At 41.7% G+C, this 26,718-nt stretch overlaps 1 protein-coding gene across 1 annotated transcript in view; it reads right to left on the bottom strand.

The window, feature by feature from the left end:
- Positions 1 to 1,295: 1,295 nt before the first annotated feature.
- itgav (integrin, alpha V) overlaps positions 1,296 to 26,718 on the bottom strand; it is a 125,685-nt gene continuing 100,262 nt past the window's right edge. Inside the window, exons 23-30 of the mRNA XM_078228536.1 lie at positions 23,185 to 23,265; positions 19,528 to 19,627; positions 18,414 to 18,572; positions 16,301 to 16,408; positions 11,633 to 11,746; positions 10,325 to 10,426; positions 10,107 to 10,229; positions 1,296 to 2,531 (exon numbers count right to left, since the gene is read on the bottom strand). Of these exons, the coding sequence (XP_078084662.1) occupies positions 2,430 to 2,531; positions 10,107 to 10,229; positions 10,325 to 10,426; positions 11,633 to 11,746; positions 16,301 to 16,408; positions 18,414 to 18,572; positions 19,528 to 19,627; positions 23,185 to 23,265 (889 nt within the window). The 3' untranslated portion in view covers positions 1,296 to 2,429. The remainder of the gene's footprint in view (positions 2,532 to 10,106; positions 10,230 to 10,324; positions 10,427 to 11,632; positions 11,747 to 16,300; positions 16,409 to 18,413; positions 18,573 to 19,527; positions 19,628 to 23,184; positions 23,266 to 26,718) is intronic.

Genomic DNA, 26,718 nt, shown 5'->3' with positions numbered 1-26,718 from the left:
ACCCCCATCCTATGCTGGTCTCTGTTGGTAGAGTACAGGCCTGCATGCACCCAGCAGCATCCTGTGTGAGCAGCCATACCTGCACACTGCAACATCTAATGTGAGCTGCCCTGTCTATGCCCCAGCGCAGAGTCGCCGAGCAGAAACTGATAGCCAAGTTCCGCACACACGAGGACGGCCTCAACCAGGATATTGGGTTCATGTCACACTATTTGTAACCCCCACAGTTGCCTAGACCTGCAGAGTTTCACTGGCTGTCTTGTCTGGAGACAATACACATCTTTTTAGCCTGTCTTGATGCTCTCTCCACTCACATTGTTTTGTTTCTTAAAGACTTGATTAGTTGTAAGTATTCACATTCCAACCATTATTCATGTAAATTGAGTTTGTGTCTTTATATGCTCTGTTTGTGAACAGAATTCCCACTCACCTGAAGAAGGGGCTTAGAGCTCCAAAAGCTTGTGTGGCTTTTGCTACCAAATAAACTTGTTGGACTTTAACCTGGTGTTGTTAAACTTCTTACTGTGTTTACCCCAGTCCAACGCCGGCATCTCCACATTATGCCCCATAGCATCAGAAGGAAGGGCTTCATGCACACTGGGAAGGGGTGGGGGTATTAGGAAGAGGTCCTGACTGCAACTTGCAAATCCCATGTGTCACACAAGAGCAGCTATGACAGTGGTGACAAGTTGGAGCAGTGCTATTGCTGGTACACTTTCAATGTTGTACACACCTCAACATCACGAGTGAAGTGGAGGTTGGCAGGTGCACACCATTTATATCCAGTTGTGAATCAGATTGTCTAATTTCCTGATGTGATATGTAATTAGAAGGAAGAACATGATTCTGGCAAGTTGCATTTTTTAATGATCATTCACAACTTGTTAATGCATACAAATAGGGTTCCCAACTTAGATCAGTGGGAAAGTCAACCCGCCCTGAAAACGCTGAGGGGAAAATTCCCACTTGTTTTCCTACTGGTGGGACTCTGACTTTGGCTACATTTCAAATTTTCTGCTCCCCCATCGCTGGCCGATTCCATCCTTTACAACTGCTGAAGTGATGCTGGTGACTGAAATCTTGGAAGGAACAGGATTCAGTGTAGAGATTTATTTCATTTGGAGCAACTCAGTAGTTCCATCCCTGTGTCAAAATGAGATCAACACAAGGATGCCTGCCTTTTGAAAATTCAATAGGTTGACTAAAAATGATCCTACGATCAAGCTGTATTAAAGTATATTTGCATGATTGCAAATCAACAATCATTTGGCTTGAAAGAATGACATGGACTCCTGAAACTCGTATCCCATTTATTCCCTTTAGAAAGCCATGAAATAAAATCACCCAAATACATAAGCAATTAAAGAACAATGTGAATCTTAAAAGATAAAACAGGGCACAATATTCATTTCCCTTTTATCTTCATTTTAAACCTACAGGGACACAGACTGATCCTAAAAAAAGGCACAAATTAATTCAAATTTTCTTTCATTAAATGTCACATCGTTAGTAATGAATCAGCTGGATCTATGTTCCACATATTAAGCATTCTTTTAGAACTGCAATATAACTTGGTTGCTGATTGTGGATAGGCCAGTTTGTACAAGTAGGATATAAAAGAGTGCACTAAATATTGTGATGATCAGCTCTCTTGTATTTTGGGGCAATACATTTGTTGGAATTATATGTAGGTTTTCAGTGCAGTAACACTGAAGTCTGAAAGGTTATACAGTGCAACCAATAGAAAAATATGTTTCTGGGAAGAGGAGTCCACAGTAAATAGTGTCAAAATAGCTCACTATAGTGCATCAAACACCATTCACTAATTTCAAGGTTGACCAAAATAAAATGCGACAAACCTACAGAACATATTACCCTCTATTTACCCAATATGGGCAATCAAATCACATTCCAAAACTTTTTAATGTACATTCTCATTGTGAAACCATTTTGCTTTCATCCAAAAATGTTGACAACAGTCATATAATGCTACGTAAAGAAGTGTTAAATCAATAGTTAATGCATTTAAGAGGACTTGTTCTTAAATGACTTTTAATTATTTGTTTTTGAGTGAGGATCTACGAACTTATAATATTGCACTTCAAAGTTAAAACTTAAAACGCAGGTTGCTATAACAGCAACAATGGCAATGAATTTCACCACTTTGAACCTGCAACATTATGCAGATTTTGAAGTGCTAATCAGTGCAATGAAATACATGAACCACATCAGTAGGAACCAGCAATGCTAAATTTATATTGCCCTTACTCAATACTTGTACCTGCCACCATGTCAATACAAATAAAGATGCTAGTGCAGACTGCATTCTTGGTAGTTCATTTCACACCATGTTAGTTAGGTTGTTCATTTCAAGTCCAGGGTTTAGAGTAAATTTAGTTCCAGGAAGTTTGTTTAAACCCAAATGGCATTTACGTTTCTACAGCTCCATCTCCATTCATCTCCTGTGGCTGGAGTTGCTGCCGTTCAATGGAATCTTTGCGTGGCGGTCGGACACGTTTGAAAAAACCGAACTGTAAAATAAAATTCAAAAATTGTAATTCACCTTATGTAAACAATGCCAATATGCAAACACATCACTAGATGTACATCTTGGGAATTCATCTTGTAAAGCAGGGTGCAATCTGTGGCAAAGATGACCCAAGGTTGGGACAGGTTGTGGGGGGAGTAGTTAGGGCTCAGGTCACAATTCCAGCCTTCAACCATTACTAGGTTTCCAGATTCGCATTCAGTACACTTCTCATTAGGCATACTAGCTCTGATCCTAGGTCTGACAACAGAGACTGGAATTGCCAAAGGACCCAGCCAGGTGAGTGATGGTGGGATGGAGTTGCAGGGTGCATCACAGATGAGGTGGGGTTAGCGGCAAGGACAGTGGGTGGCTGTCAGCAGCCCTCTTCCCTTTCCTGATGCCAGGTCCCTCAATCAGGCACTAAATGCCTTTGAATTAAGGATACCTGCTTTAAAGATATGTGTCCACTCCCCTCTGGAAGCCTATAAGCAACCCCGCACAGGTTTGATCAGCGTGCTCCCTTTATGGAAAACCACTTAAAGACCTCAATCGGTATAGAGGCCGGAAGGTGCTGGACGTTCTCACCCGCCACCCTCCTGTCTGATTACATGACCCCCACCGCCAAACTCATCATGGGGAAGAGCACAAGGTTTCACCTCAGCATGCACAACTGTGAAACTTGAAAGATCACACCACCTCCAAAACCATTTGCCTTGTAAGGAGTGGCAGCCGATGCTATGGCCCTTACTAAGTCCTGCAGAATCCAAGTGAAGTGAAAGATGGCATCCTGGCCTATTTTCTATTTCTTCCACCATAATTCTGCTGGAATTGCAAAAGGAGAACACTGTACAGACCAATGATCTCGAACCCACTCAACTCTGAACAAACTGACTGGGCGGGATTTTCCAGCCTCCCCACGGTGTAGTTTCTGGCGGCAGAATGGCTAACCATTGACGGGGGGTAAGCATGCTTTGCCTTGCAACCTCTTCGCAGCAGGGGGATCACTATAGGCAGGACCAGAAGATCCCACTGACAGGAAGGACTGAAAAATTCTGGTCACTGGCTTTTAACAAAATGTTTAAAACTTCAATTTAAAAATGTTAGTTATTATTTTGCAAGTTAATAAACCATGAGAATCAAAACTGTATTTTAATCTCAGTGGGAAAGTGCAAGATGTTTCCATTCCAGTAGCGACGGTGATACCAGATCAACATACTGGTACAATGCCCTAACGCAATAAATCTTTTTGTATTTTGAATTTAATCAAGTTCAGGGATTGTGATCAAAATGTTATCTAGAAACTGGACTATGCACTTACAATGTTCAAATGTTGACGAGGCACTATTTCTCATAGCAACAGCTAAATGATTGGGTGTACCTTCCTGCAGTGATATACCTGACTTGGCATGGCACTATTGCCCGTCTAGTGCATCTGTGTGAACAATATAATCAGCTTGACCAGTATAACATGGTTCTACCACTGAAGAGCAATTAAAATGATTCCAGACTCCCAAGTCGTGGTCTTCTTGCGGTTGGCTAATTTAATACATTCAGATTTATGCGAGAGAGCTCCTAGACTATATTTGGGACTGACACGGAGGTGATTAAGAGTTGAGCAAAAAATGCATTGTGGAAAAATTAAGTATGCAGCAGGAGATGTTAATCTCAACATTGTGTGTACAAAAGGATCTAAAAAAATGCAAAAGAAAATGACACAACTTAAGGAAATCATCATGGTAAAGTTAGCCTATTATGCAATTTACTAGATCCAAGTATGAATACTAGAAAGTGTCTTCAGCAACCAGTTTCAGATTCATTGATAAGCAGGCAGAACACTGGCTGACAGTGAAGATGATCCTTGCACTAGGCCAAAAACTGCCAGAAATAAAAAAAAATGTTGAATGCACTGGTAGTCTTGCTTGCCAATGACTTTGCTGCCCATATGGTTCACTGTAGGTGTCCCTACAAATGGGAGCCAAGTTTTCTATGACAAACAAGCCAATTTGAAAGTAATCAGAAGATAAGAAGATTAAAATCCACTTCAACCCTGTTTTGAGCCTGAAATAGGAGGCATGCTAGGACATAGCACCAGACGCTCACTCAAAAAAGTTATTTTTTATGGGTTATATTAAATGAATGCTCTAACCAGCCATCCATGAGCTGATTGAGTACTTAAGAATTCTGCTTTGGCAAGGAAATACAAACTCTGCAGATGAACTGAGGTTTGTATAATCCACATGTAACACTGATCTGTAGGATCTACTAAGAGACTAACCTGAACACACAAATTACGGGAACACCACCACCTGGAAGTTCCCCTCCAACTCGCTCGCCATCATGACTTGGATATCGTCATTCCTTCACTATCACTGGGTCAAAGGCCTGCAACACCACCCTTAACAGCATTGTGGATGTACCTACACCACATGGACTGCAACATTTCAAGAAGACAGTTCATCACCATCTTCTCAAGGAAATTTAGGGATGGGCAATAAATACTGGCCTAGCAGGCAATGTCCATATCCCTTGACTGAATCAAAAAAAAAGGAAAAACTCCAATTCACAACAATCATTGCCAAAAAAAAATACTAAGACTTAAACTCCAGTTTTTGAGAGGGACTAGTATTCCAGAGATTACATACAAAAGGTGTAATTATGTGAATGTTCAACAAATTTAGATTTGATATCATGGCTGAGTTTTCAGAGTTGTGAAAATCAACCTGACTGGGGGGGGGGGGGGGGGGGGGGGGGAGAGAGAGAGAAAAGAGTGAGTCGGGCCTGCCAGCCCAGAAACAGTGTGGAGGCGGCCAACAGGGGCTGCCTGGTATGGAGACAGGCTGTCTGAAAGACCTTGGTGCCATCTAGCCCCCACAGAGACCCCATGCACAATCCATGCCAACTCATAGCACCTCTTCCCTCCCATCCATCCCTTATGGTGCCTTATAGCCTCCATGCTACATCATGCCCCCACCTACTCCCTCATAACACCACATACTATCCCTGCCAAGTTATATCCCTCTACCAACTCCCATAACCCTCTATAGCTCACATATCAACTTAGTGTCAACCCATGACCCCAACCCCTACTCTAGTAACTTATATCCAGACATTTCTGTCAGCAAACTCTATGCTCCTCCAGAGGATGCACTGTTGAGTTACCCTAGGCTGCAATCCCTAAACACAACTTTAACCTCCATGCCAAGCTATGCTCCTCCACCCACTCCCCATGGCTCTTTCTATCCCTATGCCAACCCCATGCTCTCCCCCACTCACCATATTTTGCCCTTACACCCTCCATGCCAACTCACCCAATATCCAGCATAGGCAGAGCCCAAGATCTATGCTAAGATGCAATAATATAAAGATGGTTTCACTATGTTAAAAAAAACCATCTCCAATTAAAAAGGAAACAATTATTCCATTTAAATTCTTTCAACAACTTAATTTCTCAAAAACAAGCATTTGTATTCATAACCCCACATTTATAACCATCAGAAGCTGCCAATCAAACTGAACTGACAGACACACGACTGTGATATGAAAGATTGTGAAATCAGTCACGTTGCACAAATCCTATAATGACGACTCTCGGGCTTATGTCAGAGTGAAATAGCAACCATTGATTTTTTGGAAACTGCAGACTTTTTTCCAAACATTTAACAGCCAGGTGATTTAAACACTTTGGCAATTCCTGCGACAGCTCCAATGGGTTTATTCAGTTTTTAAAAAAAACTCATTCATATTTCATAAAATCATAGAATCCCTACAGTACAGAGGAGGCCATTTGGCCCATTGAGTCTGTACCGACCACAATCCCACATTCCCATAACCCCATACATTTACCCTGCTAATCCCCGACACTAAGGGCCAATCAACCTAACCCACACATCTTTGGACTGTGGGAGGGAACCGGAGCGCCTGAAGAAAACACGGGGAGAATATGCAAACTCCACACAAAGTGACCAGAGGCTGGAATTGAACCTGGGTCCCTGGCGCTGTGAGGCAACAGTGCTGACCACTGTGCCGCCCATAAATTTTTAACTATCTCAAGGTGCCCCAGGGACTTTTGGCCCACCTCCCCAGGTGCGCACCCGGGCCTTTAGGCCCAGCTCCCCAGGTACAACCCCCCCTCCCCCCAACCTTGGCCTTTTGGCTCAGCTCCCCAGATGTGCCCTCCCCCCTTGGCCTTTTGGCTCTAGCTCCCCAGGTGCCCCCAGGCCCCTCGCACTCCACAGCTGCACCACGGACTCTCACTACCTCCCCCCACTGGTGTCCCCGGCAGCCCTGTCCCCACCCGTGCCCCCGGCAGCCCTCCCCCCACCCGTGCCCCCGGAAGCCCTCCCCCCACCCGTGCCCCCGGAGCCCTCCCCCCACCCGTGCCCCCGGAGCCCTCCCCCCACCAGTGCCCCCGGAGCCCTCCCCCCACCAGTGCCCCCGGAGCCCTCCCCCCACCAGTGCCCCCGGAGCCCTCCCCCCACCAGTGCCCCCGGAGCCCTCCCCCCACCAGTGCCCCCGGAGCCCTCCCCCCACCAGTGCCCCCGGAGCCCTCCCCCCACCAGTGCCCCCGGAGCCCTCCCCCCACCAGTGCCCCCGGAGCCCTCCCCCCACCAGTGCCCCCGGAGCCCTCCCCCCACCAGTGCCCCCGGAGCCCTCCCCCCACCAGTGCCCCCGGAGCCCTCCCCCCACCAGTGCCCCCGGAGCCCTCCCCCCACCAGTGCCCCCGGAGCCCTCCCCCCACCAGTGCCCCCGGAGCCCTCCCCCCACCAGTGCCCCCGGAGCCCTCCCCCCACCAGTGCCCCCGGAGCCCTCCCCCCACCAGTGCCCCCGGAGCCCTCCCCCCACCAGTGCCCCCGGAGCCCTCCCCCCACCAGTGCCTCCCAAGTCTCTTGCACTCCATAGGTGCCTCCCAGGGCCCTTCCCCCACTGGTGCCCCTAGGCCCCTCACACTCCTCAGATGCCCCCTGGGGCCCTCTCCCAAAGAGTACCCGACCTCTCCAAATAACTACGGCAGCTTTAGAACTTGTGCTGAGAAGTCTAAAGCACAGATGTCGTGTATTGAACATTCCCCTAGTGAAAACTGGATCTGTTTGAAGGCATTTTTACATGTGCAGTTGCATTTTTACACATGCAGTTGCCTCCATGAACCTTTGTGAAAATAGTGGATGCTTAGCTCAGTGGCACCATTTCGACTAAGCCAGATTCTCTCTTCATCATTAGAAAAATTCAAGTATATATCTTCAGTTACTAATAAACCAAAATAGCAACAAAATAACTTTCAAAAGAAATGTTGAGCAAATTCATTCTTCTTCAATTTGCCACCTAAGCTTTTGAAATGCTGATGTTAACATTTAGAACATAAGAACATAAGAAATAGGAGCAGGAGTAGGCCATCTAGCCCCTCGAGCCTGCCCCGCCATTCAATAAGATCATGGCTGATCTGAAGTGGATCAGTTCCACTTATCCGCCTGATCCCCATAACCATAACCCCAAAAAAGGGGTGCGATTCTCTCCCACTTTCACACTTGTTTGGCACTTCGAATTTTTTTGGTAAGATTGCCCTAGTGTTACATAATCATTAGCATTCTGTCCACTTTTCTTCACACTAGAAGAGTGCAGTACAAAAACATCTACATCTCCTCAGCCCTGTAGAGGAGATCGCTCTTAGCATCTTGACTCTGACTGTGACATGGCTGGTGGTATTCAGCATCACTGAGAATATTGAGGATGATTTTTCCTTAGGCCCCTTCTCACTGCCAGCACATCCTCATCCTGCAATCAGCAATGATGAGCAAGCTGCATGCCTCTCACTCTGAACGCCTTCCCCTCGCAAAGCTGCTTTCCAGCATTTTAGAACTGCCCACCCAGGAGTAAGAGAGAAAGCTTAACACAGAACAGATGAGGAGATCCATCACTTAAGAACATAAGAAATAGGAGCAGGAGTAGGCCATCTAGCCCCTCGAGCCTGCCCCACCACTCAATAAGATCATGGCTGATCTGAAGTGGATCAGTTCCACTTACCCGCCTGATCCCTATAACCCCCAATTTCCTTACCGATCAGGAATCCATCTATCCGTGATTTAAACATATTCAACCAGGTAGCCTCCACCACTTCAGTGGGCAGAGAATTCCAGAGATTCACCACCCTCAGAGAAGAAGTTCCTCCTCAACTCTGTCCTAAACTGACCCCCCTTTATTTTGAGGCTGTGCCCTCTAGTTCTAGTTTCCTTTCTAAGTGGAAAGAATCTCTCCACCTCTACCCTATCCAGCCCCTTCATTATCTTGTAGGTCTCTATAAGATCCCCCCTCAGCTTTCTAAATTCCAACGAATACAAACCCAATCTGCTCAGTCTCTCCTCAATCAACACCCCTCATCTCTGGTATCAACCTGGTGAACTTTCTCTGCACTCCCTCCAAGGCCAATATATCCTTCCGCAAATAAGGGGACCAATACTGCACACAGTATTCCAGCTGCGGCCTCACCAATGCCCTGTACAGATGCAGCACGACATCTCTGCTTTTATATTCTATCCCCCTTGCGATATAGGCCAACATCCCATTTGCCTTCTTGATCACCTGTTGCACCTGCAGACTGGGTTTTTACGTCTCATGCACAAGGACCCGCAGGTCCCTCTGCACAGCAGCATGTTGTAATTTCTTTCCATTTAGATAATAATCCAGTTTGCTATTATTTCTCGCAGCTATAACTTCAGTTCGAAAAGTTTCTTCAGCTACTTCAGAAATTCATTAGCATATGAATCATTCATTTGGTAAGATGTTTTTCATGATCTGTGCTGAGGAATTGAATTCTTTCTAATCTCATAGCTTTAATAATTAATTCATAGTTCATGGACTGGATTTTGTGGTAGTAATGATAGCAAAACTGTCAGTGTTTGCGGGTGTTATTCTACTGTAACTGACAGCCACTGCAGGTATCTGCACATGTTCAGAAAAATAAGGAAATCTAGAAGTTGCTGTCTATGCTCCTTCAAAGGTCACCCCAGGCACGGTCCCTAAGCAATCAGTGAATGGACAAAAACTTCCATTCTTATGCTCTTTATTTCAGTGTAAAAGCCCAGGGAAAAGTTAAATCTTGCAGAGTGGGGTTTAAGTGGGTATTTAAATGGCATACTGAGATATATTATTGTTAAACAACCTCTGGCCTGAAAAACTAATTTTATATGTGTGGAAATTCAAATATCTCCATTATGATAAAAACCTACACATTTTTACAAGTTTTTAAATGTTTACCTATATTTATATTTTACGACTGAATGAATCACATCCTCATGAATTTATATTTCTATCTTAATCTATTATAATTATATATTTCATTATCTAAAAAAAATTAAAAATAAAGGAGAAAGTGCATTTAACTTCCAAGTTAGTTGTTTGTATAAATACTTCAATACTTTCAGTCTGAGCATGACTTTACGAAAAAATATGGTAAGATTCCACCCCATGTCTCACATGATTGAAAGACAATGCAATTGAGGTTCTACTATCCAATGATATTTCTGTAATTTGCAACAGATCCTGATTAAAATGCTAAAGGTGCTTGACAAAGTGTAGTACTTACTTTATACATGACAAATACCAAGAGAGCTAGAAGGAGTAGACCAGCTAGGAGTGCCAATATAATAACCCAAACTGGCACTGGGTGAGGAGTTGTCACTTTGTCCCAAGTCACTAAGGTGGTAACCTACATATTAAAGAATAATGCTGGTTAAAAATTGATTTTAAAAATAGAGAAGCTTTGTTTTCAAAAATATTAATGCATCTATAATTGGTGCTTACCACAATGGATCCGCTGGGAAGTTCTGTGGAGAAGTTTTTATAGGGCATTTCTATGACACTGTAAGATGCTGAAGCCATCAAGGAGTAGGACTGATTCTCTTTCTAGTTACATTGAAGAGAAATGAAAAGGACATGTATTTTAATGTAAATATTTTCATGTTCTTACGACATGAAATAAATCATAAAATGTAAATCAAACCTTATTTTCTGCTCATTTAAAAATTATTTTGCTGGACCAAAAACATTGCTGCTACAAGTTGCATGATTTGCAAGTCGGCTACAGTTCTGGAAACATCCTATAAAAATCCCACCTATAATTGTGTTGACCCATTACAATCAGTGAAACAATGGAGCAGCAGAAGGTCTGTTTCCTCGCCTGGAGAGTCATCAAACCTCATTATATCTGCAGTGGTACTAATAGCCAGCATCCATCTCCTAAGCTAAGAGACATAGGGACCATTTGTTAACCTGAAACTGACTTATCAATGGACAATACCACATGACCGAAGCTCTTTTGGCCTTTGGAAAGTTTTAATGTTACATTCCTGAACTCCCAGGACATTCAGCCATTAATACCCAGCCTGTCACAGCAAAACAGGACTCCAGGTTGACAACAAAGTCTGCCTCAATCTTAAACCTCCTCAAAGTTCCCTGGAAGATTCCTGCCATTGGCTGTAGAGCTGACCAAGTATCTGTATACCAACCTCATCTTGTAGCACCATCACTGACTTTGAAGGAATTCAGCAATTCCTGTTTTCAGCTGGCTGAACCTTCCTGAACTTTAACTCATTTGTGGAGGAACTCTGACATTCTAGTCTCTAATATTCATGGGAATTAATGTTTCTATCTTTGTTTTTCATTTTGTTCCAAGTTATTCCTAGTTGTAAAACTATTTTTTTCTTATATCCTTCTTGTGTGCGTGTAGTTGCGCTGACCATCCCCGGGTTTGAATGTATGAATAAACAATGCTTCTGATTTAACTCTGAAGAGCGTTTTCTGCTAATCGCTTTAAAATTGACTTCACCAACAAAGGGTTTAGGGAAACATGCCACAGTCTATTTCAAAAACTAAAAAACCTCTGCTTATGGACAAATGACGTGACAAATAAAGAAGTTCAGTCCACTGTCTGTAACAATATACATATCATAAAAGTTACCATAAGATCCAATAACTGATGTATCATCCTTTTAAATCACTAGTTACCTCACAATACCAAGAGCAATAAAACTGTATAAAATAATTGAAGAGACCAAATAGAATAAGATTGACCAAATCTAAAAAGTCTATTTCAAAAGCTCTGCCACTCACCTTCATGAATGTTTCACCCCACAGTCGTGATCTTATATGCAGTACTACACCCTTGCCTCTTTCCAGCTTGCCAATCTGACAGTTTATTTTCAGACATTCTGCTTTGTCACATCCCTACAGGAATCAACAGAAGACATTAGATTTAAATCACTGGCTTCATGTACACTTAGATTTGTTCTACAAAATATGAACATTTAGGAAACTAATTTACATTGTCCAAATTTATAGAATAGATAACTAATTTTAGCTTTATTTAATTAAAAGGGAAATATAAAAGTATAATTCTAAAAATGTTTACTCAGTAGAGATTTCACACACACATACTCTAATAAAGCCTGTCTATCATCTCTTTCAAACATTTACATTGCTGTACCCTACAAAATCCAAAACCATCAGCAAGACGCCGGGCTGACTAGAAGTAGCTCACCAAAGATAATCAACTTAGTTCGAGCAGTGTGAATGAACTAACATCTGAACCATTCACAAAACATCCTGACCTAACCTCTGTATGCAGCTAGAGGTGGATGAAGCCATTAGACTCAATTACTTTGGTCAATGGACCCAAGAAGGGGACTCCACGGGCCTTAATCTTATCATTTTTAAACAATGGACCTGGAATCAGCTTGCTATGACCACGTTTGGGTAATTGGCTAGTTTGTGAAGAGACCATGTGATGAGCATGCTAAGCCTTTTTGTGTTTTTAGAAACTGCTTCCAGGTAGTCAGAGAGAACCCAGAACGACTCTGAGTTGACACCACTCTCTTTCCAGCCATCCTGCAAGGTTGTGCCCTGCTTGAGTTTTGACCAGCCACATTTCACAAGCAGTGTCTTAACTATCAACTCAAAAGCTGCTGATTCTAGAAGAAAAGACAGAAACCACCCATCAGCACCTTTAAATTGTTTTGATACAGAATTGAGAAAGACCATTATACCCAATCCAAAACCATTCAAGCTATCAATCTAAAGGATCCATATTGAAATTGATTTTTTTAAGACTCTAACAATTTAATTTACCCACTTCATAACTTACTTTTGTGTGTCTGAACTGTTGAATGCATGTGAATGAGTTGGAGTGTTTTTATTATTTAATTTAAATTGTCTGTTAAGAACCATAAATACTATTCCCATTTTTTCCAAAAACTTGTGTTTTTACAGTCAAAACACTTAAATAGTTAACATTCACTAAATTGGAAAGCAAATTACTTAAAAAACAAAGTTCTTTATTGCAGCTTATCAAATGAGTGCAGCTTTGGAACTGAGTACATACTTTGGAGTCAGTGAGAGGGGCAGTTCAGTGAGGAGGAGAAGGTGGAGTTCCTTTCCCTTTGCTTTTTCTACCTTTTCACCCTGTAAGAATTGGCTCTTACTCTACTGCAGGGAAAAGAGCTGTCTGTTTGGTGAGTATTTGGTAAGTGGTTAAGGTCCATTCCAGTCCCAAGGTTTAAAATAGTATGCAAATTGGTGATTAAATTAATAAAATATATAGAAACGAAATTAAATAAGTGGATAATATAATTAAGTAATTAATTAAAACACATTAAGGATGGTAAAACAGGTGATGTGTCAAGGCTACAAAAATGGAAGTTCCAGGATGCCATTGTGATTCATGGGGAACATGTCAGCAGTAAGCATTTGTGACTTGAGGAGCTTTGGCTCAGAGTCATTGAGCTGGGGCGACACAGTGGTTAGCGCTGCTGCTTCACAGTGCCAGGGACACAGGTTCAATTCCAGCCTTGGGTGACTGTGTGGAGTTTGAACATTCTCCCCATGTCTGCGTGGGTTTCCTCCCACTGTTCTAAAAAAAAGTGTTCAGGTTAGGTGGATTGGTCATGGTAAATATGTGGGGTTACAGGGCTAGGGTTAGGGCCTGGGTAAGATAATCTAATCAGAGAGTCAGTACAGACTCAAAGGGCTGAATGGCCTCCTTTTTCACTGTATGGATTCTACGGAGGTTGAGCTGCAGACACTGAAAAATCAGGGAGGAGGAAAGTTACCTGGATTATTTGTACCAGGAGGCAGTCATTACCACTTACGATATGGTATTTTGATTTGGTCAGTGGTCAGGGACAGGAGGTTTGTGACTGCAAGTGAGGCAGGTAAGGAAACCAGAGAGGAGTGCAGAAGCCTCAACCTTTGCAATTGTCCAATAGATTTGAGGTTCTGTCAGCTTGTTTGGATGAAAGTGGGGGCTGCAGGGTGGATGAGCTGACTTACCAGGAAGTTTTTCCAAGTGGGAAAAGCAAAGGGAATGTAGTGATAGGAGGGATCAGTATAGTGGGGGGGATTAATACTGTTCTTTGCAGCAAAGAGCAAGAGTCCAGGTGGCTGTAATGCCTGCCTAGTGCCAGGGTTCAGGACATCTGCTCAGGGCTAGAAATTAACTTGCAGTGAATGGGGGAGGATCCAGTTGTCATGGTACATGTAGTTACCAACAACATAGGTAGAACTAGGAACGTGTTTCCTCATATGAGGAGTTAGGCTCTAAATTAAAAAGCAGAACCTCAAGGTAATAATCTCTGAATTTATGTGCCCTATTGGCATAGGACACATAAAATTAGAGGGATAAGTGGCTCAAAGGCTGGTTTGGAAGATGTAGGTTCCGGTTCCTGGTGCACTGGCACCAGTACTGGAGGAAGCGGAGACTATACCATTGGGATGGTCGGCACCTGAACCATGCTGGGACCAGTGTACTGCTAAGCTGAATAACTAGGGAAGTAGAGAGGGTTTTAAATTAAATAGTGGAGGGAAGGGATCAAATTTGGGAATATATGGTAAATGAAAGTAGAGGAAAGACGAGAACGAAAGGTATTAATGTGTGAAGTGATAAACAAACTGTGACAGGAAGGGACAGAGAGTACACAAAGTACAAATCTAAGAGTAAATCAACAGATAAGGCTGGAGGTTACAAAAATAAAAAGGACAAAACTAAAGGCTCTGTAGCATTTGAAAGAAAACAGATGAATCAATAGAGCAAATACGTACAATCTGAGAGCCATTCCAGAGATATGGCTGCAGGATGACATAGTTTGGGACCTGAATATTGAAAGGTACATGACATTTAGGAAGGGCAGGAAACTAGAAAAAGGTGGAAGGATGGCTCTGTTAATTAATGATGGTATTAGCACATTACAGCGGGATGACTCAAGTTCAGAAACAAGGATGTAAAAATTGTTTGGGTAGAGATGAGAAATTATAAAGACAAGAACAGCAGTGTTACATTAGCTACTATCCAGTCCTCTGGATCCTCCCAGTGATTGCTGAAAGATCACCACCAATGCCTCCACAATTTCCTCAACTATCTCTTTTAGAACCCTGGGGTGTATTGCATCCGGTCCAGGTGACTTACTCACCTTCAGACCTTTCAGTTTCCCCAGAACTTTCTCCTTAGTGATGGCCACTACACTCACCTGTGCCCCCTGATTCTCCTGGAACTCTGGCATCCCACTGGTGTCTTCCATCGTGAAGACTGATGCAAAGTAATTATTGAGTTCCTCTGCCATTTTTTTGTTTCCTATTACTTCTCCAGCCTCATTTTCCAGTGGTCTAACTGTCTATTTTTGCCTCTCTCTTACTTTTTATATATTGAAAAAAAACTCTTCCTATCTTCTTTTATATTACTAGCTCGTTTACACTCATATTTCATCTTCTTCCCCCCCTTATTGCTTTTTTATTTGTCCTTTTAAAAGCTTCCCACTAATCCTTGCCACTTTGTATGCTTTTTCTTTTGCTTTAATGCCGTCCTTGACTTTTCTCACCAGCCATGGATGCCTCGTCCTCCCCTTAGCAGGTTTCCTCCTCCATGGGATGAATTTCTGTTGTGCCTCCCGAATAACCCCCAAAAACTCCTGCCATTGCTGTTCCAGTCTTTCCTGCTAGGCTCCCTTTCCAATCAACTTTGGCCAGCCCCTCCCTCATGACTTTGTAGTTACCTTTACTTAATTGCAATACCGTCACATCTGATTCCAGCTTCTCCCCTTCAAACTACAGGGTAAATTCTATCATATTGGGGTCACTGCTCCCTAAGGGTTCCTTCACCTTAAGTTCCCTAATCAACTCTGCCTCAAAATGCTTGGAGATGCTTCTGAAAACACTGCCTCAAATAGAGGCAAATATTTTTGTGCATCAACATAGCTCTAATCTCCTAAATTTCCTCCTTTAAATTCATCAACCTCTTCATGTCTTTCAAATTATCTTTTTGCACTTTAGAATTTTAAAAATCTTATCCCATTTCCATATTATAATAATGGTTTGCTTCCAAACAGCAACACAAGTGGTCAAAGTGATCTATTTTAATGACACTACCAAGATTTTTTTGATTAATCGTTAACAAAAAAGTGATCTATTTCACGTTAATTAGCAATTCACTGACACTCATGGATGTTCTTCAAAACAGCAGGAAACCCTGAAGTTTAATAAACATTTCAACTGAAAGATCCACATGGCAACTGCTCAGATAGCACAGTGACAAAATGTATCAGTTAACATGCAGAACATACAAGTAGTAACAAATATTAGAATCATTTAATTACCAAACTGGACACATACCAGTATCTCAATTCCCTCTAATTACTACAATGGATAGATGCCAACATCTCTACCTCGTCTAATTAATACACTGGATACATATCAGCACCTCAATCCTCTCTAATTAATACATTGGATACATACCAGTGCCTCAATTCCTTCTGATTCAATTATCTCTCTGCGTTTTACATGATGCTTAGTTTTTGGACTTGTAGTTGGAGATGTTGTCTGGTTTGCTGTGGAACCTGCAGTCTGCAACAAAATAATAACTTTCGTAAAACAGTCATTGGAACATTCCTTACAGTATTATGTATAACTTCTAAATATATTCTAATATAGTTGTGACACAGGTATCGAACGATGTGAGATATCGCTAAGATGCATCTCATTCATTCAGTAAAAAAGTGTAAATTTAATGTGGTCAATCACCATCCCATCAGCTTCCTCTCCATTATCAGTAAAGTGATATATGGAGTTATCAATTGGGCCAGCAAGTGATGTCTACTCACCAAAAACTTACTCACAAATATTCATTTTGGATTCAACCAGGATCATTCACTCCAGACCTCATCATAACTTTGATCCAATGGATGAGAGAGTTAAATGCAAGAGTAATAAATGTAGCGACCCTAGATATCGTGGCAGCATTTAACCAAGTGTGGCACCAAGGAATAGCAGCAAAATTTATATCAACAAGGATCAAAAGCAAGTCCTTCCAATGTCTGGAGTCAAATGTAATAATGGAAAATGGCTGTGATTCTTTAAAGCCACTGATCACAGCCATGGGACATCACCTCAGGGGTTCCTCAGAAAAGTGTACTTAGTTCAACCATCAAATTCATGATTAACCATAAGAGGAGAAGTGGAGTATTTGCTGATGATGTTCCAGTATTCAATTCCATTTACAACAGTTCTGCAATGAAGCAACTCATGTCAACCCACAGAAGGTGCAAGATAGCAGTCAGGCTTGGATCAACAAACAGCAGCCAACATTTATATTACCTAAGTGGAGGAAATGACTACCTCAAACAAAAGAATGTTCCATAAAATCACTTTAACCTTCAATGACACCACCATTGTCAAGTCCCCCATTATCAACATCTTGAGAGTCACCGTAAACTTAACTAGACTAGCCAAACCAACATTGGTGACAGGAGCAGGATAGGACTTGACTGCTATGTGCTGAATGGTTCACCTCCTGACTCCTTAAAGCCTTTCTACAAGGCTTATGTAAAGAATGCATTGGAATACTCATCTTTGGCCCAGGTAAGGACATTTTCAAAATGACCCAAATAGCTTGACACCATCCAGAATAAAACAGTTTTGCTCTCTTGTTCTTGCAACCTTCTACCACCAGCATAACATGGTTGCCGAATGAAATGCATCGAAGATGTTACTTATTGTTAGAGTGGGCCAAGACTGAGGCACCTACGTTACATATACATTTAGAGATAGAATGGAATGTTACTTACTGTTGCGTAAAGCATCATGGGGTTTAGCTGACTTGACCACATTCCTATAGCTATTCAGTCATGAACCATTAAACATACCTAGCAGGGCCTCTTGTATCAGCACACAGGCAGCTGCTTTGTGAGACTGCTCACAAAACAAACAAGGCAGAGATAAAGATGTCCTGAGAAGAGAGACTCACTGTGAAGTCTCAGAGATGGTTGATAAGGTGCCTGGTAAGTGTCTTCGGATCTGGAACTGTCCGTGAGCTGATCATGCAGCCCCATCGTGCCTAGTTACTAATTTCATCGGACCTATTATGCAATCAATAACCGTCATGATTGGATTGTGTCCAGCCAGGATGGGCTGAGTAAATGTATAAGACTTGATGATTTTCCTTGTTCAGTGAAGAGACCACATGGTGAGCCCAGTGGCTGTCTTCCCGCCAGTGTAAAATGAACTGCTTGACGAATGGAACAAACCCCAGTATCAAGTGATTCTTCTAGACTCATTCACGCTAACACTTATGATGGAAACTTTCTCCTTGGCAATAGAGGTTGCAGAGAAGGCAAGAACTGCAATGTTGTGGGAACACTAATCATCTCCAAGGCACACTGCATCCTGGTTTGGATATATAATGTTGTTGATCCATTGCACTGGATAAAAATACTGGAATTCCCCACACAATACACTTCACTACATGTTTGACTTAATGCAGGGTGTTAATTTTGTCCTTGACAGATCTTGAAAACACATTTTAAAATGGCAGCATTTACAGGGAATTGAACATTAAAAATGCAATATTTACCTTTAATTTCAGTGGATTAATAATTGTATCAGAAGTACAGTTCATAGGACCTTCAGGTGTGTAGTCCATTATGTACAACAGATAAGCCTCTTTATACCTGTAGGGCCACTGTATGTCTAATATAGCTTTACTAAATGCACTTGGTCCATTGTTCCGTATCTTTAAAAAGAGGGATTTTAAATTAACAGTTAGAAACCACATAATTATGAAGAACTACAAAACATGACCATTCATAACCAAGTTAGTGGTGCTCCATTAGTAATACATCATGTCCTGTCATTTTTTCTTCTTTATTTTTCTCCATACAACATTTTATCCCCACTGATTTGTTGATGATATTTGTATTTTTGAGACAAGAATGTATAATGCTCTGGTTACACCAACTTTACAATGGCATTATGTATTGGATGTAGCATTGCCAATGATAAAAATAAATGTATTAAATCAAAAAAGAGCTCAGTGCTAAAAGTAGTACAGCAGGATACAAAACCAGCTGAATCTGTCATTCAAACAGTTAAAGATTTTCGATGCAAAATTGACATTATAATTAATCGATACAAACCCTCATCATGTGTGTAGCCTTTCCCGCCAAGACAAAGATCCAACACCATCTTCTCAAGCTAACTAGAGGTGGGAAAAGAATGCTGAACTTGCCGTCAACTCGCACTTCCCAAGAATTTATTTTAAAAACTGTATTTAAAGAATACCAATTAATCCTGTAATGTTTTTCTGCACAATGTTACCCTGTACATGTTATCCAAAAGATCAGTTTTTAACTCATAGGAAACTTAGTCCGTTTACTGTCTTTTGTGCTGTGAAGTTGAAAGTTAGATCAAAGCCCAAACTGTAGAACTAATGTTATAGCTAAGAATAAGTTTAATAAAGTTTAATTCTAAAAACAGACACTTCTCAAATTTCCATCCTATATGTATTAAATATTCAATGTGATCATTCTGAACACGACAAATCCAATATTAAATACAGAAACATAAAACACATTTTTACTTAGAAAATCATGTCGTAATTTCCAACACTGATTTCAGTTTTAGGAAGGACAAGGCAATCAGGTAGCAATGTAGAAGACAAAGTAATCAAAAGGTCAATCAAGACAAACCTCATAGACATGCAAGACCAGTGGACCCACTTCCTCTTCTTGCTCAGGGTTTGCCTTCCAGTTTGCGATAGGTAAAAACAGCTGGTCAGGAGAAGAGACACTAGCAAAATAATTTTAAAAACAAATTCAGTCCAAGACCTGGCAACGCAAAAAAAACAAACTGGGAAAGAGCATAGCACTGAGTTCCATGATCTGTAATCATTGACAAAAGAAATCTTGTCCCCTACCGTAATACAGCATTATCAATACAACACTACATTTGTTTGGAGCACGAGCTATAGATCTGAACAGGAACTGAAATAGCAAATTAAAGGAGCAATTGTATCCAGCATTAGTTAGAATGATATTTTATATGGATGTTGGTAGAAACATGTTTGGTCAAGCAACTCCATGCAAGTTTTTGTAAAAAAAAACTGGTGTTGAAAACTGCGGAGTCAATGACAGGGAACGAAGTACCTTTTGAAAGCTGGGGGACAGGTCAGCAGATGATGATATATACAGTTCACCAGAAATGACGACTTGCACTGAATACTGAGCCATTAGGGGTAGAAGTGATCCTGGGTGGAATTTTCCGATTTTTGACCAAGTGTCAACTCAGGCAAGAAAAACGGGATAAAGCCCACCGGCTGCATTGCTGGCTTTTCCCCATAGTATTTTTTGACATGGTCAATAAAAAGGAGACGAGTTTCACAATGTCATGTGTGCGGTGTGGGCTAAGAGCAACTTCAGCTCAAAAGATGAAGGCGTGCTTTTTAAAGGGTGCCTGAATGTAAAAAAAATAGAAAAAAAGATTCCCACGGAAATGAAGCCTCCCACAACCCAAATAGTACCTTCTCCACCACAAAATTCCCACACACCTCCTGACAGGTGACAGGATGCACCACTTGGGCATGACACACCTGGGGGTTATACTTACCTGTGCACCTCCGGTGGGTTCTGTTCACCAGGTGCACGTCATGGGGAACTGTCGTGATTCATGTCAGTGGGAATGGACAGCCATAAGATGCAAGCCAGGATCCACGTTACATCATTGGCAGGGGGTGGGGACAATCAAGAGGGGAAATCCCACTCGCGTAAAAGCTGTTTGGGTCTCCTGCTCAATTCTCCACCCCCTCCATGATTGCCGCCTGCCCCTGCCGGAAACAGGGCAGAAAATCCCCCCTCATCCCGAGGAAAGGTGTGAAAGAAATCACACTTTCCAGATATTTATTACTTGGTATGAAAAAGTTGCAATGACTCAACTACTCAGTTCAATTAGTTCAAAGAAATGACTAAAGTTGGGAGAAGTCATGTGACTGTTCTAGGTGCTAAGCTTTAGTTCTGGTAGTAGCATCCATAATTTAAGGGGAAATTGAATTGTGCACCATCCATATCTGATATTTCATCTTAAACGTCCACTAAGAAACAAATTTTGCTCTTTCATTCAAACCCCTGTTGCTCATTCGGATCTAAGAAACTATTCTAACAAGGCATTTTAGCCCTTTGTGAATTTTTAAAATATAATACTGTTTCTCATACTCTTGATATGTTGTTGCGCATCTGTACATTATTTTGTCTGAAAACAAATGCAATCATGTATTTTAATTGTGTATACACTGGTCTGGCAACGTTATTTTCTGTCTTTGGAAGTGACAGCAGATTATGATGAACATCCAATGTATTTTTCCAATTGGTTGTATACAATAATTAATTGTTCAATCTTGGCTCATTAACCAATGTAAGGCATGCCTAAGGGCACAAGTTTGATTAATAATGAATTTCTTCAGTGACAACATTCCCAGTTGCATGGAGTAGTGTACTAGCCACCTTTCCATCTGTTTGCGATCATCCCAGTCTTTGTCTTCGAGAGGGCTGATTTGGCTGCTGCTGGGCCTATTGTTTTCTTGAATCCTTCATACATCCCTCCAGCATCCCCAGATTCAGCAGTAGATAGCATGTTGTCGCAGAGCTTTAAACAGTATTGACCGGTGGAGTTCTATGCTCTCTGTCAAGACTTGCTTCTGGCAACTCAGAACATCTAGATTTTGTTTGCTGGGGAATTGTTGGTAGTTAATGATGAGGCTCTTCTTGGATGCAATAACTGGCCCCATTTCAGTCCAGTAAGCCTCAGTCAGCATTCTGCTGATCTCTTTTCCCATATGCAGTGAGTGCAGAGTTATAGAAGGTGTTGCACGGATGATCCCAATTTGACACCACACTGCGGCCTTGGGCATTATTGTCCAAAAGAGCCTAATCAAGAATGTTAAGGAACTCTTTGATCCTTTCTGGGTTTCTGGTATGGCAAGTGTTGACAGACGAATGATCTCTTGGAGTGGTATAGTTTCCTTGGCTGAAGTCTGATTTTGCTGCACAGGGAGAAGTTTCTTTGAACCTGGGGGTGGGGTGGGGCGGGGGCTCAATCATCACAAGTAGAGTTTGTTTTTAACCATCAAACCCACACCAAGTTCATGCATTGCCTCTTGAGTTTTACCTGCTAGAAGAATGTTTAGTGCTTCTCTTTAAGGGATCCACTTTGAGCAAGCTTAACTTCCTGCAATATCCACATAGAGTCTTAAGTTCTTTGTCAATCACAGCTATCTTGTGTATACTATCAACCTGCAGAAGGTCGTTGGTAAGGCTAGGATGCATGGTCCTTACATTCCAGCTTGTGATGCAAAAGGCAGTCTTCTTTACTGAATTGACAGCACCTAACTGACTGGGAGATGCAGAGCTTGAGGAGGGCAATAGCTATCCAATGAAGCGCAATGATCTCTCCCATCATTGGAAGAAAGCCCAGCATTTGTGCTCCACATAAATCAACTAGCAATTGTTTCTCCCCATGTTGTGCCAATGTAAACCACAAAGCTGGAGTGTCCTCTCCAGGGTACCGGTCTGGTCATAGTATGCAGATTGCGAGCTGTCCAATCGTCAGGGTTCCCTTCTTGGCATTGGCCAAAGAAAAAGATGAGACCAGAACTGTTTGCTACCAGTTCTGCTGCAGGAATTACCAGAAAACTGCCTGATAGACAACAGATTTCTGCCTACAAGGCTCCACTCCAGATTTTCTAACAGGGTTTACTCCCTCAGCATTCTTCTCTCCCAATACAGGGCAGTGGAGCTTTTTATCCATAACTGGGGATCTGGTTCACAGGCATCAGGGTGTAACACCATGCCAATGGGCCTGTATGCCCATCTCTGGGGACCAGGCCTCCTCCAAGTCCACTTTAGTTTATCGCCCATGTACACGAGGTACCCAGTTTACACATGTTGTCAGAGGGAGACACTGCATAGGGCTTGCTGATGAAGAGGCTACATGCTGGTGGCAGGAGTTTACGCACTTAGTTTTCATTACAGCCAGTAGTGAGAGCGGGAAACACAAGGTGACAAGTAGACAGACCGCTATGTGCCACCCACTACTCTTAACACTTGATGCATCGCATCAATGGGGAGGTGGGGGTGTATAAACGTGGTCTATTTGCTGTCATGTGTTTTCACATTCTTACTGAAGTTTAATTTTATAATCTCTGCTGAAGGAAGTCACTCCCCAACTTCTTTCAAGGTGATTTCATTATTGTACACAGCTTTATAATTCTCTATGAATTTTGAGAATGGCTTTGAATCAAACAAAGCATTCAGTCCAAATGCACTTTTATGTGCGTTTGAATTTGCAGTACTTACCCTCGGATGTCGACTTGAGCCAGGACAGTAATATCAACGGTGTAAGAAACCACCTCACTCGTTGCATTATGTTTGTTGGAACTGCGAATTAAATGCACAAAAATTGTGATAAACTACAGAAAACAATAAACAGTCTAAGTCATTCTGTTTACCGCTACCGTGTGATGTTTTTGACACTTTTGTAGGAAGTTAGGAACAGGACTAGGCCATTCAACTCATCAAGCCTATTCTGTCATTCAATTAGAATCTGACTCATCTCTATTTTAATTCCATTTCCACAATTTTGTTCCATAGCTTTTAATGATCTGCGCATGTGAATCACTCCATTATGAAAATATTCCAAATTCTCTTTTTAAGATCCAAAGTGATTACCTTAAATTTTCCCACTTTTTACTTCATCTGCTATAGTTTTGCCCATTCACTTAGTCTATGTTGCAACTCCCTTAACCCATCCCCACAACTTAGTGCATCTCCTCATTTGGTGTCATCTGCAAACTTGGATATACAACTCTGTTCCTTTATCCAAGTCATCAATATGAAGCTGAAGCAACAGAACAGATCCCTGGAGAACACAACTTGTCACATCATGCCAATCAGAGAATGAATCCTTTATCTCCCAATCAATTCCATGCATTCTCTTTTTTGTCGCAATCACTTGTGTGAAATCTCATCACTTGCCTTCCAAGTTTATATGGACACCACCTAAAGACTTATCTGTACCACTGGTGACTTCTTCAAAAGAAAAATCAGGTAAAGTAATCAGATATTGTATATCCTTCACAAGTTCATGATGATTGCTTGATTGATTTCTCCTTGCCCAAGTGCTCAGTTACTCTCTTCTGCTAGATTACTTCGCCACAACTGATGTAAAATTTACAGATCTGTAGTTATTGTTTCTCCATCCCTCTCCCCCTTCATCTATAGCTCGCTATTTTCCAATTCAAAGGCAGAATACCTGAATCCAGAAGATTTTGGGAAAATGTGACTGATGCAGTTACAATGTCCTCACTTAATTCTTTTAATACCCTAGGTATAGAAACCATCTGGTCCTGAGGTTTTCAACATGACAATTCATTAAGAACTTGATGAAATCCACTAAGGTTCTCCCTTTTAAGATCCCTGGTATATTTTGCTATTTCCCCCCTTGTGGAAATGAATAAAGTGTTCATTTATTAAGTTACCATTTTCTTATTATCTATTGTAATTTAATTTCATAAGTTTGTGTGGCACCAAATAATTCTTTGAATACTTCTCACCATTTGTCTGTAGTTTTACCCATTAACAGTTCAGCCTTATTTACTCTGATCAATTTATTTCTCAAGTGTTTCCAGCATTTTCTGTTTTTATTTCAGGTTATCAGCAACTTCGGTATTTTGATTTTGGTTTCAATTTATTTCTTATCCATTTGAAGACAGCCTTAAATTTAGAACCCAATATCGATTTCAAGCATACTATAGTTGCTATACCTTGGTATTGGTATTTTAATTAATCCTTTTTGATTTTAGAACCAATATCTCCCATTGTTCCTTAAGAATCAGTCACTAACTATGTAGCCTACTTCGACTGCCACGTGGACTAATTCAGAATCAATGGCTCTGATATTCACTCGGGTGGAGTTTTAGGGCCATGGGGTTGAGGAGGAGTTATGGTCAAGAAACACAGAAGTCTCTATTTTTCCCAAACACTGGAGTTATCACTGTGTGGCATATTTTTATTCTTGAAAAACTAGTTTCCCTGCCCAGAAACCAGTTTGATTGAGAGACTTAGCTGCCTGTGGATTTTGTTGGGGGTTGACTCAGAAAAAGGTCAGGAGTCAGAATTTGCAGGGGAGAGTGATTGGAGAGGTCACTGATCGTACAGGATGGATGTTTACAGGCAACTTTGTTGGGGCTGGAAAAAATACTACTCCTTTTGGCCCACACACAGTGTGTTTATACAGTTACCTTGTGGATCTAGCCCTCTTCACCTCCTTTCATCTGTGGAGTTTCCCTGAGGAACCCAGTCTACTTGGTCAAAAATCAAAGCATTCTTAAAATTGAAGAGCAGCTTCCTTAAATTGTTCCAATGAATGACCTGTTTCCTGAAAACAGACTGGGCACCCACCCCTTGCCCGTCTCCAACAGAACCAGAAATGGGTGCCCTATTTCAGATTTTTAACATTTAAATCTCCTGCAGGAACCAAACTCCCAATACCTCTTCAGTTGGGACAATGGATTATGGACGATTCCAGTTCAGGAAATACAATCACTGCGTTCCAAGAATAACTTTGTGTGAAGTACATGAAGGCATTGCAACAATATGATCAAGTGTTAATTTTTTTTCCTTTCAATAGATATATATACCAGATGTAAGATTTTACATGCAATTTCTATTCAGAGCCACCAGTCCAAAAAACCAATAACCCTAATCTTATGTCCTTGCCCTGTTTCCATGTACCTTCATTCTCGTTTCTTTCAACCATCTACCTAACCCATTCTTAAATGTTGACTGGTCTCTGCTTCAATGACTTTCCTCAGCTTCACAACAACAAAAAATTGCAATCATGTCGTGTCATTAATGAAGTAAAATACCCCAAGGACATTCACAGGAGTGTTATCAAACAAAATTTGACACCTAGCCATACAAGGACACATGACCAAAAGCTTAGTCAAAGAGATAGGCTTTAAGGAGCATCTTAAAGAAGGAATTGAGATGGAAATGTTTAAGGAGGCAATTCCAGAGCAATGCCTCAGTGGCTGAAGACCCGCCCGTCAGTGGTGGTTCAATTAAAAATCAGAAATATGCAAGAGTCCAGAATCGATGGAGCGCAGATATTTCAGAATGTTGTAAGATTGGAGGAGCTTACTGCAATAGAAAGGGACAAGATGGTGGAAAGATTTAAAAACAAGGATGAGCATTTTAAAATCAAAGCATTGTTCAACTGGGAGCCAATATGATATAGGGAGTGCAGGGTTGATGGATGAACAGGACTTTAGGATGCAGACAGCAGAGTTTTAGATCACCTTATGTTTATACAGGATGGAAGATGGGAGGTTGGCCACGAGGGTATTTAAATGGTCAAGTCTAGAGGTTTGATTTCAGTCTGGGTTTGGGAACATGTGTCCATTCCCATATATTTTCTGGGTCCTGACCAATTGCTGTGCCCCTGTTCCTGAAAGCCACTAACTAGGCCGGAAGCAAGTTCATCACCCACACCAGGCACTGCACAGAGGCAGGAACAGGCTCTAGATTGCAATGCTTAAAGACAGACAGTGCCCATGACAGGGCTTGCAGAATGGAGCAGACAGGCAAATCAGAGCGCCAGCAGCATCATGGTGCATGCAAGTAACCAATCACAAGGTACTTGACCTGCTCTGTTTGAATAACCCTACTTTTCCTTTACATATACCAATCAGCCTCATCACTTAATGGTCTCCCATGTTGCCTGACCATTCAGCCTCTCGAACCATCTCCAGCATTCAACTAAATCATGGCTGATCTTCTAAGTCAACTCCATTTTCCTGCACTAACACCATATTCCTTGGGATCTTTAAT

This window comes from Mustelus asterias, chromosome 14, assembly GCF_964213995.1.
Source record: "Mustelus asterias chromosome 14, sMusAst1.hap1.1, whole genome shotgun sequence".
In the NCBI taxonomy this organism is placed as follows: Eukaryota; Metazoa; Chordata; class Chondrichthyes; order Carcharhiniformes; family Triakidae; genus Mustelus; species Mustelus asterias.
This window is presented reverse-complemented; position numbering and strand designations above follow the sequence as displayed.